At 40.3% G+C, this 16116-nt stretch overlaps 1 protein-coding gene across 1 annotated transcript in view; it reads right to left on the minus strand.

Moving 5' to 3' along the window:
- The window catches only part of LAMA3 (laminin subunit alpha 3), a 188363-nt gene that overhangs the window by 73384 nt on the left and 98863 nt on the right, over positions 1-16116 (minus strand). Inside the window, exons 27-35 of the mRNA XM_065397793.1 lie at positions 14823-14983; positions 11252-11360; positions 9081-9178; positions 6449-6617; positions 5411-5537; positions 5192-5331; positions 3749-3864; positions 3010-3221; positions 1968-2172 (exon numbers count right to left, since the gene is read on the minus strand). Coding sequence (XP_065253865.1) covers positions 1968-2172; positions 3010-3221; positions 3749-3864; positions 5192-5331; positions 5411-5537; positions 6449-6617; positions 9081-9178; positions 11252-11360; positions 14823-14983 — 1337 coding nt within the window. The remainder of the gene's footprint in view (positions 1-1967; positions 2173-3009; positions 3222-3748; positions 3865-5191; positions 5332-5410; positions 5538-6448; positions 6618-9080; positions 9179-11251; positions 11361-14822; positions 14984-16116) is intronic.

Below are 16116 nucleotides of genomic sequence, written 5' to 3' on the forward strand. Positions count from 1 at the left end.
TGATAAGAGGCTTAGGGCCATTCAGAGCATGGGGATGCGTCCCTGACCATCCTGGCTAATAGCTATTGATGGACCTATCCTCCATGAACCTATCTAATTCTTTTTTGAACCCGGTTATACTTTTGGCATTCACAACATCCCCTGGCAACAAGTTCCATAGGTTGACTGTGTGTTGCATGAGGAAGTACTTCCTTTTGTTTGTACTCTGGGAAAATGAGGGCTTTGTTGGTAAACTCCATTCATGGGATTAACAGTGGAGTGGGAAAGCTGATGCTCCATTTTTGGGAGTCACAGATGAATATGTAAGTTAAATTCAACCAGCCTTGAATACCTTTGTTGCATCAAAAATTAAGTCAGAGTGAGAAAAATACCCTACAGCCTCTCCAAGGATTTGTGCTTGCCACGAAGGGCTCTCTTATATTTACAGGCAGCTAAAAAAATGATGACTGCGATGGGATTGAAGAGGCTTCAGAAGTTAAGAGAATTCACTGCAGTTGCAGTTGTACACAATAGTTTTTCATATAATGTAAATCAGAAGATACATCTAAGGAGTGTATTCTCATCACACTGTGCTGGCAGTCAGACACATATGGCTTCATTTCAAAGGTGCTTAGCACTCACAGCTCCCTCCCAGTGAATAACATCATGCAGTGACACAGAGTGTACGTTTCATCAGAGGATTTCAAAGCTCTTTTCAAACATTACTTAAGCCTCATAACACCTTATGGGGTAGGTAATTAATATTTTAAGAATTATGGAGGGAGTATTGTTACAAAGTGGGAATTTTCTGTAATATTTTTATGAAGCCTATGTTTGCCTCCTTTTCCCTGTCCTTTGCATTGCTACTGAGTGGGGGAAATAGGGTTAAGTCTGTTCCTGGGGGGAATGCAGGACATGAGGTGTGGGTGTCACCTAGCTGTCTGGGCCGCAGTGAACAGGGTCATTTAGGAACTGGTAGAATGCAACTCAGATTAACAGACAACGATCAACACCAAACAGTGGGAAGCTCAGGCATGTGGGGATGTGAACTCAGCATGGCCCAGCCTGGAGACAAAGGACTGAGATGTGAAAGGCAGGAGATAAAATGTTCGCTTTTGAGAGAGGCTGGCAGCTTTCACCTGGGACACACAAAGGGGTCAGAGGGAGATAGAGCCTAAGATGGAGTCAATAACAGCTTTCATTGCACTGGCTTGGCCAGGATGAGCTCTGGCTTAACCTTTGCCTCTCTGTGCTAACCCAAGGGCTTTCAGATTCTGTATGTCAGGTGACCAATACACTGTTACCTGGTTAGGAAAAGGCTGCCTGGTGTCACTGCAAATACTCAGTGGGAGTACTGCACTCTACAGGGGTACAGTACAAGCCTCAAAGGGGGAGTCTGGCTTGGCTGGATTCTCTGCAGGGAGCCACAGAGAGAGACAGGGATCGCTGATGCCCAAAGGCCCAGCCTTGGAGGCCACCGGCCTGTCCCTGTGGAAACGTATGCACCCTTGGGGCCCAGCACACTAATGGGGTCACTCCCAATGGACTGGTTACAGGCTGGGACATAAACCAGACCCTGTGAATCCATGAGAAGTGTATCTAGTAGTTAGAGTACATGTCTGGGAGTCAGAGTTCTGGTTTCTATTCCTGAATCTGACACGAATTTGCTATGTGATATTGGGCAAGCCATTAGAAGACACAGAGGGGTTCAATTATATACTCAAAGTCATATGGCAAGTCAGTGGCAAAAATAGAAATAAAGCTCAGGAGTCCTAATTACCATTAACCAGTTACCAGAGCAAACCAAGTTTGTATCCTCTTCTAATCCCTGGATAGCACCGCATACATCTCTTTACATCAAAATAAGAATACATCCACCCACCCTTGCAAGTATGTAAAAAGACAAGTGAATCAAACCCCTCAAGAATTTTCCAATGTACATTTTTAACATTAATAATAACAAGTTTAACCCAATAATGCAAACTTACTTGCACTGCCCATTGTTTTTATCACATTCTGGGTTTGCCACATTAACTATTCCTCTGCTTGAGCAGTTGCAGGTTTCACAGCCAACAAGGGGGTGGTAGTTGAAAAATTGTCTTTCACATGCTTCACACTTGGGCTTCACCGTTTGAGGGGGGCAAATACATTGACCAGTTATGTCATCACAAAGACGTCGGCCGCAGTTGCATACTGGGTTGGGGGGAAATGTTTTACAGATTAATCATATTCGATTTAAAGAAATGACTCTCATTCCATTCAAGTCAAGTCATATGGGGCCTCATTCTCTTCTCTCTTTCACCAGCTTTACACTGGTATCATTTAACAGACTTCAACAGATACAGCAGCATAAGTGAGAAGAGAAGCAAACTCCTGGAAACTAGCCAGGTAACAACAACTAAGGTTTCAAGGAGTAGCCTGGGACCTTGGGCCTTTTCCACAAAATTGTTCTTCAAATTCAACACAAATATTATTATTTAGTACTTCCCAGGACATTTTGCTACACATTGGGCAAACCTCTGTTTTGGTGAGAATGTCACTACTTTATCAGTGTATTCAATGTATAATATAATATCCAGGAAAGGCAGATATTCAAGGTTACTTCATGTAACCAATAAATTTGTCAGTGCTACCAGGTTAATGCTACAGTCTGCTTATTTATGAAAGGGTTTGTAGCCATGAGTTGGGACACAACAGCTGGCAATAAATTAGAAAATATTATTTACTAGGGAGTATAGAGTAAAACATTCAACTCTAGAGGAGTGGCATTTGGGTTCTGTCCAGCAAGGCAATAAGCACACTGGCCCTGGTCCAGCAAAGCACCTCAGTGCATGCTTCACTTTAAGCATGTGTGTTTAAAGTGAATAGGACTAATCGTGTTAAGGTGAAGTGCGTGATTAAGTGCTGTGCTGGATCAAAGTTACATTAATCAGCACCTTGTAGGATTGAGTCCCATATGCAGAAAATGAAGCTGCAGCACATATTAAATAAGGTCACAAAATACTTCCACTTAGAACAGAATGAACTTACACTTGCAGAATGGAAATCCGTAGTACCCAGTTTGGCATCGGCTACACCGACGGCCAATGACGTTAGGTTTGCAGCTACATTGTCCTCCCAGAGGGTTGCAAGCCGAGCTAGTGGCACCTGCTTTATGGCAATTACAGGGCAATGCTCCATCGTTGTAAAAAGCCACTAGCGACCTTACAGAATCCTTACAGAATGCTGAAGATGCTACTGGGCTAGTGGAAGAAAAATATAAATCACGTAAGAACTGGTATTAGGAAGTTATAATGACTACATTCTGCACTAGCTTAACGAATTAGGAAACTTATTTCTACTATTGTTCATATGCATAGTAGCAATATCAATGTACACGCTTGGACATATTTAAACCAATTCACTAGTACTGAACTGATTTGACATCCATTTTTGTAAATAATTTTTTCAAAGAAAGTATCTTCTGTTCAGAGATACCAAGAAGATAGGCACTTTAGCAATACCAAAGATAGATAACTCAGCTTTTACTTTTTTTGTACAATATGCAATGGTACTCCACCTTTAAATTTGATTAACAGAGCGCAGTCATGGAAAAATGTAGACCCATATTTTAATATCCTTTGTAATTTCAATGACCCAGCATAAGCCATGTAAAACATGCCCATGTAGAACTGTGATAGGTATGGTATAAGTATTTTAATATACAGTAAAATATTAATAATTTACAACTTTCTGTAAAATGTTCAGTGTCTTAAAAAGCGATGCTTACTCAATATAAAAGCTGTTTCCTCCACACTGGTTGATAAAGTCAAACGACTTGTCCACAGTCCTTTTCTGAAGTAGGCTATGACTGTAGCTGTCTGCTGGAACAACTAAAACGTGTTCCTTAAAACAACAAGGAAACTAAACTGTATATTTCATAGAAAAACAGAAGAAACCAACTAAGGTGTTTATCTATAGTTAAATGCATTTCCAGTATCATCCCTGGATTTTTCTACAAGATCCGAACTCCTGTGTAGAAGAAGTTGGTAGGATGGAAAAATCATTGGAACAATTGTTTTCATAAGCTGCATATTAAGCTATTTTCAATTACTTGGAATGATGATGGGTTTCTCCTCCCAAATTCATATGAAGACTGTATTCAAAATTCAGCTATCTTGAAACAAGACAGTTCTTCAGATTTCTTACACAAATTTCTACATTTCTGAAGCCCGTGTCCCCACTTTCTATGGACTGTAGGAGTATATGTCTGAACCTTTAGTATTAGGGGCAGGAAAGCGAAGATGGCTAGGCACAATATTTGTGGAAGCTCAGTATTTCCTCATGAGCATTTTCCTGGGTCAGACCCCAGTCTAATAGATGCCTACTGTATTGTGGAGAAAAATAAACTACCAGTCATATTAAAAGTTAGGAGCAGAACTTGAGGATTTAAGTCATGTGCCACAGACAAGCTGTTGTTATTACAGTACCGCAGGAGTATCCCGAAGCCCCAGTTCAGAATGGGGTTTCTTTGTGCTCAGTGCTGTACAAACACAGGGTGAAATCCTGGGCCCATTAAAGTCAACAGGAGTTTGCTACTGACTTAATGGAGGCAGGATTTCTCTCTCAGTACAATACAGTCCCGGCTCCAAGCAACTTACAATCTAAGACAAGCTGCAACAAGTGGATTTAACACCAGAGTCAGGGGAGTGAGGATTATACTGACTTGCTCTGGCCCTGATCCTGCGACTGGTATCTTGTGGGCAGAGGCTGCTGTGCCATGCTGAACTCCACTGATTTCAGTGGGACCACTCACATACTTAAAAAGTCAGCCACATGCTTAAGCTCCTCCCTTTATCAAGGCCTAAATGACTGTTTCAAGAGAAGAGGAAGATTAACACCAAAGAGAGCCAGATTCAGAGCTTGCTGAAAACTCTGAAATTTGACTAAATTTGTTATCAACATTTTTGATTAAAAAAAGGTGTAAAATGTTGTGAATGTTTTCACCCCACTTTTTTATCAGCTTTGTAGTTGGTCAACATTTGGACCAAAAGACAAGACAAGACAAAAGTGCCCCCTAAGTTACAATTAGCTCTTTAAAAAATACAAAATAAATTAAGAAAAACTATTGCATTCACAGTCATCCATTTCCAAGTAAATAGTGAACCTGAAAAGCTCTACTATTCAAGAGGTAAAAATAATACTTTCAAATCTTGATGTGTAACAAACTTACCACAACCAGTGTTTTTTCATTAGGAATCTTCACAGTAACAGAAACCTCAGGGCCAGGGATATCCAGTTCAATTTGGTTTTCTGCAATCACCTGGTCTCGACAGCCAAAAGCGTGAGGGCAGAAAGAAGCACTGAAGGAACCTAAATGAAATTTTAAAATCTAGTTAACTAAAATGCTGAGAAAGAAAAAAGAGCTGAATTAATATAAAGCACGGCTTACCTGACCATAGGCGTCCCCCATCCACAAGCACTTGCACAGGAAATGTTGGGTGCTCTGGCTGATGGAAATGTACAACAACTACATATCTGCCCAAACTTGGCACTTTCCCACTCAAAGTAAGCTGGTTCTGCAGAAACAAGGACAGCTAAGCTTATGCATTTGTTTTATTAATTCATTTTTACTATGGGCCTGCTCCTACCTGCAATGGGAGTTGAGGGAGCTCAGCATCTCTCAAGAGGGAAAAGGATCTTGCAGGATCTGTCCCTATGTTTGCATACTCATATCTACATAATAATACATAATAGTAAAGCATGTATCTGTCTATGCCAACAGACCTCGACAATTGTGATGTCAGAGGTAACTCAACCAATCACCACCCTTACTCTACAGCTAATTTGCATGCAACCATTTAATTGGTTGTAATAAGTCAGTGATATGAGGTAGACTGCACAGATGGTGGATTACTTGGCCCAACTGCCACAGTTCTTCACAGGTTGATTTGCCACCCATACAACTCAAAATCCTCAAGCACAACCCCCACACAAATCAACATAAAACAATCCAAAATCTCCTAGCACAACACAACCCCCACACAAATCAATGCAACCACCCACACAACACAACCAACACACACAATAACCCCAAACATACATACCCCCTCACTGCAACACACATCCCTCTTTTGTTACACACACAAACCAGCACGAAACCCCCAGCACAACACACACAATCGCCCACCCTCACTCATACTTACTATAAAACTATACACTTGAGCGGCAAAGCTGCAAGTCATCATAAGTCTATTTACATTATAAAATACGTTAATTACTGTGCACAGCCCAGCAAAACGGTTTTTCATTAGTTGGTTCTGATTCCTTTGTTTCTGTTTGTGAATATTATCTATCAGACTTCCTCACCCTGCAACAGCTTGGCCCTAAAATATCATTTAGCTTTAATTCTCATGTTGTTCTCAGTCTACTTCACATTACTGACAACATACTTTGTGCCTTAGAAATAATACAGTCAAATGTGAACTACCTGTAATGAGGTCAAGGTTACTCCATTAACCCGGTTAGCAGAAGGTAAAGGGACACTCAGTGGATTGTATGGTACATTTCTCTGCACTTCTGAAATTTTCCCATCCCTTAGCGCATCCAAAAGCAAGGCCACCGGTGGAGTTTCATACACCGAGGGAATGCATGATGCACTAAAAATAGGATTATAGTAATTATTCATGCAGTAGGAAGAATTCCTTATGTAAAATAATAATAAAGTTGTAGGCCTAGTGGTGCAGAACAAATACGAAATAAAAATTAGTCAGAGTGGTAAAAGTCAATGCATTAGAATGAATACACTTAAAAATACATTAATAACTAATGTCACTGTTTTGCATTCTACATAGTTGATATCAATTAAGCAAAATGAAGATGTATGGATTTAAATCACTGAATGGATGTGTAACTAAATTTACTCAAACCTTCTGTATCATAAACAGCTTACCTGTTAATGTTTGTTAAACAAGATGCAAAAATACAACCAATGGTGTCAGAACACATAACTAAATTTTAGTGAGTCAGGTTAGTTACAAATTAAAGAATCTAAAATACTAGCAAATATCCTGATCCTAAAAATACTTGCATACATGCTCAATTTTAAACATGTGAGTAATTCCACTGAAGTCAATGGGATTACTCACACACTTAAAAGTTACACACATGTGCAAGTATTTGCAAGATTAGAGCCTAAGTAGGTATATGGACAACATACTGTATATACTCGTTCATAAGCCAAATATTTTTGGTAAAAAAGTGACGCATCAAAGAGCAGGGGTCGGCTTATAAACAGGTCTACACCAAAAGATGATGATTTTAAACTCTATGGAATCATTGAATTGAATATCTAACACAGGGATCAGCAACCTTTGGCACGCGGCCCACCAGGGTAAACACCGTGGTGGGCCGGGCCGGTTTGTTTACCTGCCGCGTCTGCAGGTTCCCTCAGCCCGCGCCGCATCCCACTGCCCCCATTGGCCCGGAGCAGCGAACCGCGGCCAGTGGGAGCCGCGATCGGCCGAACCTGCGGACGTGGCAGGTAAACAAACTGGTGCTTACCCTGACAGGCCGCGTGCCAAAGTTTTCCAACCCCTGAAATATAGGGTCGGCTTATGAAAGGGTCATACAGTTTTTGCTATTTTTACATATCCATTTTGGGGGGTCGGCTTATAATCAAACGGGCTAATGAATGAGTATATATGGTAGCTCCCCAAAAGGGACTCTATAGACCACCCAAAATGTTTAACTATCCATTTCTAGGTTCATTTACTTCTGACTATCTGGATTGAAAGAAATCTTTTTTAAGGCTTCAAGTGAAAATGAATTCGGTAATTTCATTCTAGTTACTCATGGATATATATACACTTCTTATAAGCATGAGGCAATCATCAATCTCTGCTCAAGAGAGGCACAGAACTGGAACAGCAGGTTTGTTTCCAGTCCAGAACTGAGGTCCATTTGCCAGGCCTGTGTGGGAAATCTCTTAAGGCATCTGCTCATAAAATAACTAAACTGAGCCAATGCCGTTAATCTTTCAATTTCATGAACATTAAACCCATTTACAAAATTAAATATGAAGCCAGCTAATAATATATTTAACAACAGAACAAAACTGTAACATAAATTATTTATGCTGGAACTAAAGCAAATATGAAAACATAAAAACAATATATTTCCACAAAAGCAAAAATAAAGATATATATTCATCATATCTTCATAGTCTAATTTTATTTTTTCAACCAACCTGAAATCCTCCTTTTATTCAGATTCAAGGGTTTCAAAACTACATTGCTGTGAGGTCCAAGATTTCCTATATTCAATCCTCAGGAACTAGTCCCAGCTATAAAAGACTGATCCCTCCAGGATAAGCAGAGGCTGAAAATGAAACACTGTGCACCATGTGGAAGCCAAGAAAGATGACGTATTGGACCTTAAAAGCTCTTCATTCTGATTACCATCCTGATTTTTCTCCCTTCCACTTCAATTCAAATATTATTTTAGCAGCTACTATCTTGAGAATTATTAGATTTAATCAACAATTCTTTCTACCTTCTGAAGAGTTGTAAATTACAGTTACACTCACTTTAAGCCCCCTTTACACTTGTCAAAAGAGTAGAAAAAGACCTCACTGTAAAGGAGAATCATTTGAAGTCTTGAAATGGCATACATCATTAATATCTACGCTCATGGGAAGCAGCTGCTAAAACCCTAGCAGAAATGAAGTGGTGAATAAAAGTTCAGAATAAAACTCATATCAGAATAATGGTCATATAAAACCATTCCATGACTTGCCAGGCTAGAAACAATGTATTTCTGCATCCTGGATGTCCAGGATGCTGCAACTTTATATAGTCACATTTCTCCCAAAAGTTTAGCATACAGTAGTTCAGACTGGCTAGGAATCTGCTACTGAGGGTATTAACTAAATCCTAGACAAAGACTGTCTAGATTAACACTTAAACTTTTTATCAAATACGACCCTGTCATATCGTGGCCTAAAATCATCTCTGAGTCACAGAGCAAAGTTTCAGTCATAAAGGCATTAAAATACCACTCAATGCATATGTCTGCCCTTTCAAGGACTCTTTCATAAAAAAGGAAGGAAGCATGCAAATTACCTTTGATTAAGAAAGCTCCCATAAGTGGCTATGCAGTGTACTTTAGGATCCACATATTCTAGAGAAAATTCTTCAGCTGATACAATGCAAATTTTGTGCTGCAAAACACACACAATTACAATGTACAATGCCCAGTTAACACTGTGATATTTTTAGTCAGTTAAAAATAAAGGGGCCAGACCCAAAGAGGAAAGATGATCCAGTAGTTAGGGCACTAGCTATAACACTAGGAGACCCAGGTTCAAGCCTCTGCCCTGTCACAGAACTTCCCTACCTCACTCACAGAACTTCCCTACCTCACAGGGGTATTGTGATGATAAATGCATTTTTTTTAAATAGTGAAGTGCTTTGGTATTTACATAGTGCCAACTACTGTAGTATCTAAGATAGGCAGATCTTCAGCTATGTCCAGAGAGCACACCGTACAAGTTTGGAAGGAAAGGCCATAACTCCCCCATTTGCTGTCCTATGACTTTTTGGACACTGGGTGAAATCCTGGCCCCAGTGAAATGGGAGAAGCAGCTGCTAAAATGAAGTCAATAGCAAAACTCAAAGTTAGTCTCCAGGTATATGGTAGGGCAACCTGACTTAATTTCTCCCATAAGAAAACTGATAAAAACGAAAGTGAAAAAAAATGTATTTGTGCATGAACCACTTAAAAAGGAAGCAAAAAATGCCAAATGAGCAGCAAAGAAGCCAGCAGCAGTCTAGTGTAGAAATAACAGGACAGCACAGCCTGTGTTTTAGCACCTTTGAATGGGAAATACAGACTCTGGAGGGTAGAGAGTTAAAAATTTCTTTCCATATGGCAGAGTCAATTGAAGATGCCTGTCCTCAGCGTAAGGAATCATGGGAACCCAGCCAGTGGTGGAATGGGGCTAGGCTCAACTGCAGTGAATAACACCTTTAGGAGGGGCTAATAAAGGGAACTGTTAACAGTTACTCACTGTCTGGATTGGGACAGCTCATTTGACTCACTGTGGAACAAAAGGAAACAGGCTGCAAGAAGCCCTTGGGTTTTTTATTTATTGAACTCTGACTGCGAGAAGCCTGTTTGTCTTTGCTATTTGGACCAGCCCTCTGTGCTCCAAAATTGTGTGTTGCTTCTCCAATCTCAATCCTTGGTATACCTGACCTGCCTGAATCTTTAACTCCTAAGCTGCTGGGGCATTACCTGCATGGTACTGGCAGTCAGGAGTGCCCCCCTCACCGCCACCCATAAGCACTAATACATTTTTGTCTTCACTTTGAGCACTGGGAAACCACATTTTCTGCAGCTAAATAGAGTATTCAGAAATATAGGGAAAGTATTATAGCTTTTTTTTGCAGAGAAGAGAAACTCTCATTATACATAGAATTAAAAATAAAATAGATAAAAAGCCTCTGCTCTAAGTCAGCACAAGAGGTATTGGTTTTATTCCACATCTTTTGGATATGAATCTTGTCAACACTATTGAGAGCTAACAGAGATTTCAGACAGTATTTGGTAACACTGAACAATGCCTTGCAACAAGAGGATATAAAGCAACTGCCATCCTATGTTCTACATAACAATCTTAGGCTAGATTCTATTCTCATTCCTTGGACATATCCATGGAGCTGCTCTGAATTTACACTGGATTTTCCACAAAGAACAGAATCTGGCCCTATGTCTCTAAAATAAGTAACACAGGAAACAACTTGGAAGGAAAAGTCAACTCAGGAAAAAAAAATTATTCATGTGACCAAAAGATGGCAGCAAAAGTTTTCTAATAAAAAATGTTTAAAAGCCACTTGTGTTTCAAAAATGAAAGCCTGCACAACCTGAAACTCTGAGGGAGAGCTAGGAAATTCCCATGAAGAATTTCAAAAATAAAAAAATTAAAAGGTAAGGAGAAAAATATAAGCCCATTGATAAAGTATGAAAGCTACTAGAAGATACTTCCTTTAATTATACATACAGGAGAAATTTGGGTAAATGAAATAAAGCAGATGTATGTTGGTGATGCCTTTGCCAAGAAAGAAGATTTTTTTAACACTTTGAAATTGAACTTATATGAATCCTAGCAATCCTCAAACTGTATCCTAATCACCATCCTCAAGAACTTAAAAAATCACCACACAGCATATAAAAAAAGGATAAAAGAGTCTCTCTTTATCTCTTGGGGAAAGTATTACAAGAAGAAACTTACCAGAAGAAAATTTATCACTGATGCCTTAAGATGTAACTTTGCATCAGCTAAAAGATCATAGACTGCAATGCGATTCATATTATCAACCACAACACTGCGACAAAGGAAGCTGCAGCAGAAAGTAGAATTAAAAATTAGCCTCCTGCCAGTGCCATATTTTGTACTGCACATGCTAGTGCCAACATGTTTAGCTTTTCTCCTGGATAATGGACAATGAATACCCTCAGTCATTGATAAAAATGCAGCATCTCAGTAGATAGACCAAATAAAGGGGAGGAGCAAGAGGAGTCATGTGTAAAGCACTGCTTCCACTTTGGCATATTCTATCCATAGCCCCAAGCCCAGATTTTAGTTCAAGTCTCCACTTGAATCATCACTGTATGCAAGCTTTGAAATGGGCACCAAACTTTAGTCATTTTTAGCAGCTTTAGTGCTCTGTAACATGCTAGATAAGCAAGGCCTTTCATTTTCATTTTATGCTGCTTTTTACTGAATAATTCTCTGGGTTTTACAAAAGCTATTATTTGGTTTTCAATGATTTTCACCATAATTTTGGACATCTACATGAAAATACTCTTTATGGTAAGAAAATCCAATACATTACATTAGATAGATGTGTTTATGTTAATAATCAGTTAGTCTAACTGTAAATACCAGGGTGTGTGTTAAAGCAAGGCAAAAATGTAGTGGAAAATACAAACGCACACATACGTGCAGGCGTATGTGTACGTTAGTGCTTGAGTCCTAAAAAAAGAACTGCCAGAACTCCCAGACCTGGCTTCCTGCTCCAGAAGGAGAGGAGGTGGCTTGGTGACCTGGACAACTTAGTTAACTGCTCTTACTTCCCACCTTCCGAAGCAGGCCCAGAAGTGGATGAAATAGAGGCAGCAGCATGAGGAGATGACACCTTCTCCTTATCCACCTCTTCGACTTTCAGGCCTGCTCTGGGCCTGCTCTGGAAGGAGAGATGGTGGCTCGGTTACCTAGACCACCCAGGGTACTGAGCCACCATCTCTCCTTTCAGAGCAAGGAGCCAGGGTCCCGCTGAGGTCCATCCAGGTTACCAAGCCGCCATCTCTCCTTCTGGAGTGGGAAGCCAGGGAAGAATTACTGTTACTTTTCTCCATTTGTTGCTTTTTTTCTGTCCTCCTGTTCCCCAATATTAACCCTGACTTGTATTCAGAAAACCATGAAGTCAGTTTTTTTGCACCAATTTTCACCCGTTTTTTAATTTTTGTAATAAACACTGATAAATTCCCAGGAAATTTTAAACAGAATAAAAACTGAAAATGAAGGGCCTTGCAGGTAACAATGTACCAGGTAAACACTTTCAGGAGCCAACATTCTTCAGTAGTTAAGAAAGCTGCTGCATTCTACTGCCACACACAGCCTGCAGCATAGAACAGCCGCAAACACGCGCACAAAGGCTAGGTGATCCTTGATTTTAAGGGGGCAGTTTGTACAGTAAGGTACTACTCAACAGGAGCAAGTGTGGTGGAATCCAACCCGTACTGATTAACGTCAATAGGGCTAGGCTTTGGTGAGTACCTGCTCACACACAGAGTCCTACTGAAAGCTTTAAGCTCAGCCTTGTGTAGGGTTGATATGGAGCTGTGCCACCCCAGCAGAAGTGCAGGGTTCCTGCCTTGCTGAGGGACAGTGAGAAATGTAATACACCACTTTTTGGAGTGTAGCATATTCCCCCTCCTGTATGCTCACACAGCTCTGCTGGCCAGTAGTTTGGAGGGGGATGGAGCCAAAGTTTGGAGGGGCGGGGGGGACATTATCAGGTACACATTTCCTCCTATACTCCTGTGCTTGGAGCTACAATCTATGAGGGTCCTACTCCTATGCAGAAGGCTGCTCAAGGAGCCCAGGGGGTAGAGAAGGAGGGGGAAGCCTTTGCATAGAACTAGGGTACCATCAAGCCCATAGTGCCCGTAACTAGGTATGGTACAATTTATTAAGACAAGCATTAGGGGTTACATCTATGAGTAAGTCTACACAGCAGCTGAGAGGGTGCTTCCCAGCTAGATAGACAGACATGCACTAGCTCTCCTCGAGCTAGCTCTAAGGACCCAGAGAACTAGAACCTGAGTCTTCAGGGCTCTGGGCAACCAACACTTACACACCACTACCTGGCAGCCTTATACCTACAGACAACAAAACGCTGCCTCATCACTCTTAATGCAAAAGGCAACCATTCCTTTACAGTCTGTTGGCTGTACATATTGGCCTAGAATCTGTACTGGCTGTATTAACTTTCCCTGATAAGTTCTATAGAGGCAGTGCAGCCTTCATTTCACATGGAGGGAAGATGCATCTATGGAGGATGTGTGGCTCATGGGATTCTGTGCTTAATAATTCATAAAGATTTGTAACTAAATTTTAAGATGCAACATTTTATGTGAAGATACAGTGCCCAGTTAGCTGAAGTAATAGTAATATTAAGTGCACATATGCCACAGTATGGAGCATGGTATAAAAACCTAGATAAAGAGAAGGAATACAGTAATTCCTCACTTAAAGTCGTCCCGGTTAACGTTGTTTCATTGTTACATTGCTGATCAATTAGGGAACATGCTCGTTTAAAGTTGTGTAATGATCCCTTCTAACGTCGTTTGGCAGCTGCCTGCTTTGTCTACTGCTTGCAGGAAGAGCAGCTCGTTGCAGCTAGCTGGTGGGGGCTTGGAACCAGGGTGGACCGGCAGCCCCCCTATCAGCTCCCCCATCAACTCCTCACTCCCCTAAATTCCCTGTGCAGCAGCTGCCTGCAGTTCAGCTATGTCCCTCCCCCCAATGCCATGTGCTGCTCCTGCCCTCTGCCTTGGAGCTGCTCCCCCAGACTCCTGCTTGCTGTGCGGGGAGGAGGGAAGGAAGAGGGGGGGCTAATGTCAGGATGTCCCCCTCCCCCCTGCTCCTGCACCCCGCTTACCCCATCTTCCATAGAGCAGGGGGGACACACCAGGGCTCAGGACGGAGGGAGCTTGCAGCAGCTGCGGTCTCAGCAAGCTGATCTAATTAACAAGGCAGTGTACTTAAAGGGGAAATGCGCATATCTCCCTCCATTCCTGCTGCCTTGTAGAGTGAGAGACTTAACCCTTGAGGGCTCAGCTAATTGCTAGTTCATCATTTAGCAGTAAGGGAAATATCCCACCCTCTGACTCCTTCACCTCAACCAAGCTTCATAATCATCATCACTGTGTACCAGTATTAAATTGTTTGTTTAAAACTTATACTGTGTGTGTGTGTGTGTGTGTAGTCTTTTGTTTGGTGAAAATTTTTTTCCTGGAACCTAACCCTCTCATTTACATTAATTCTTATGGAGAAATTGGATTTGCTTAACATCGTTTCACTTTTTTCAGGAACATAACTACAACATTAAGTGAGGAGTTATTGTATAAACTGTACAATTCAAACGTACAGTTCAGATAACTTAAAAACCTTAGAAAATAAAACAAACTATACACCACAATTTACATGCGTTACAAAGAAATCTTTGATTAAAAAGTATAAAATTCCATTCCACCTGATAATTTAACCGTTCAATAATTATTTCTGAAATCACTACCTGTATTTACAGCTGTATATGTTCACTCTGGCCTTCAGGGCAGGCCCAGGACTGTTCACTATCACTTCAGCAGTGTATAATTGATCATCTTCATTAGCATATTCAAGAACTACCACATAGCGACCGACTTGGGGAATGTTCAGTCTCAGGTGTAAATCAACCTATTAGAGATTCAACAAGAAAATAAGCTTAGCATCATTGGGGGAAAAAATCACTCAATTTATATATTACTTTTCACAAACATTAAGCTGCTTTTCAGAAATAAAACTGTATATACAGAGATTACTATGCCTGCCATCAAAATGCAGCCATCTCTGGAAACACCCGCCCTTATATTAGTGCCAGGAATATTATATGACAGTTTTGGACAAAAGAATCTTACTCTATCCAATAGACATAACAGAAGAAAGCATTTTTATAGGTGGAATGTACTTTCCCGAATTTTGCCAGGACATGGGGCTATCATCATTCCTCTCCACATGGAATTTTTAATGCCAGGTCAATATTGTTTTTATGTCTCAACTGAAAGAAAAGCCTCCAGTTCTTCATGCAAAATGCTGGGCCGAGAAGAAGGTTGTTATCTAATAAATAACCAACAGCACTTTCTGAAGCATGAAGTTTTCCTTTGAGTCCTAAGCGAACTACTTGAAAAAATTTTAAATTTCTATTTATTGAGATACTGGCATGAAAAGTGCAATACAGCTGCACACTTTTATTGTTGCTGAATTCAGTAGAATTCTCCTGAATGTTAGCATTTTCATCATTATTCCCTTAGGCCCTGATCCTGTGAACACTTAAGTATGTATATGAATCTGTTTATGTGATTAGTCATTTTGATTTCAATGGGAGTACTCACATGGGTAAAGCTAGGAACATGTATAAGTGTTAGAAGGATCAGGGCTTTTGGTGTTTAATTGTTCCTGTTTCAATACAGATTTTCACGAATGAGCTGTGCCAGAGGATATTAACAGGAGACAAAAGGAGTCATTATCTTTATGTGTTGTTCCCATGTACAGAATTAGATCATACAGGTTAGTGTTGTATTTGTTCAATAACGTACTACTACAAAACTTTATATGATAAAGCATGAGACCCTGTTTTAATGGATATACTTTGGCATAATTGTTCGGCTTCTTTGCTTTTTTTAAAAAAAATGCAACCATTAATAAAACAAATGTACACAGATGTACATATATATATTTAAGAAATCACAAAATGATAAATTTTACATTACCTTTATGTGTTATTGTTACTGCCAAATGATACGATTTGTTTCTAAAACAGACAGTTTGAC

The sequence above is a fragment of the Emys orbicularis genome, chromosome 2 (assembly GCF_028017835.1).
Source record: "Emys orbicularis isolate rEmyOrb1 chromosome 2, rEmyOrb1.hap1, whole genome shotgun sequence".
Taxonomy (NCBI): domain Eukaryota; kingdom Metazoa; phylum Chordata; order Testudines; family Emydidae; genus Emys; species Emys orbicularis.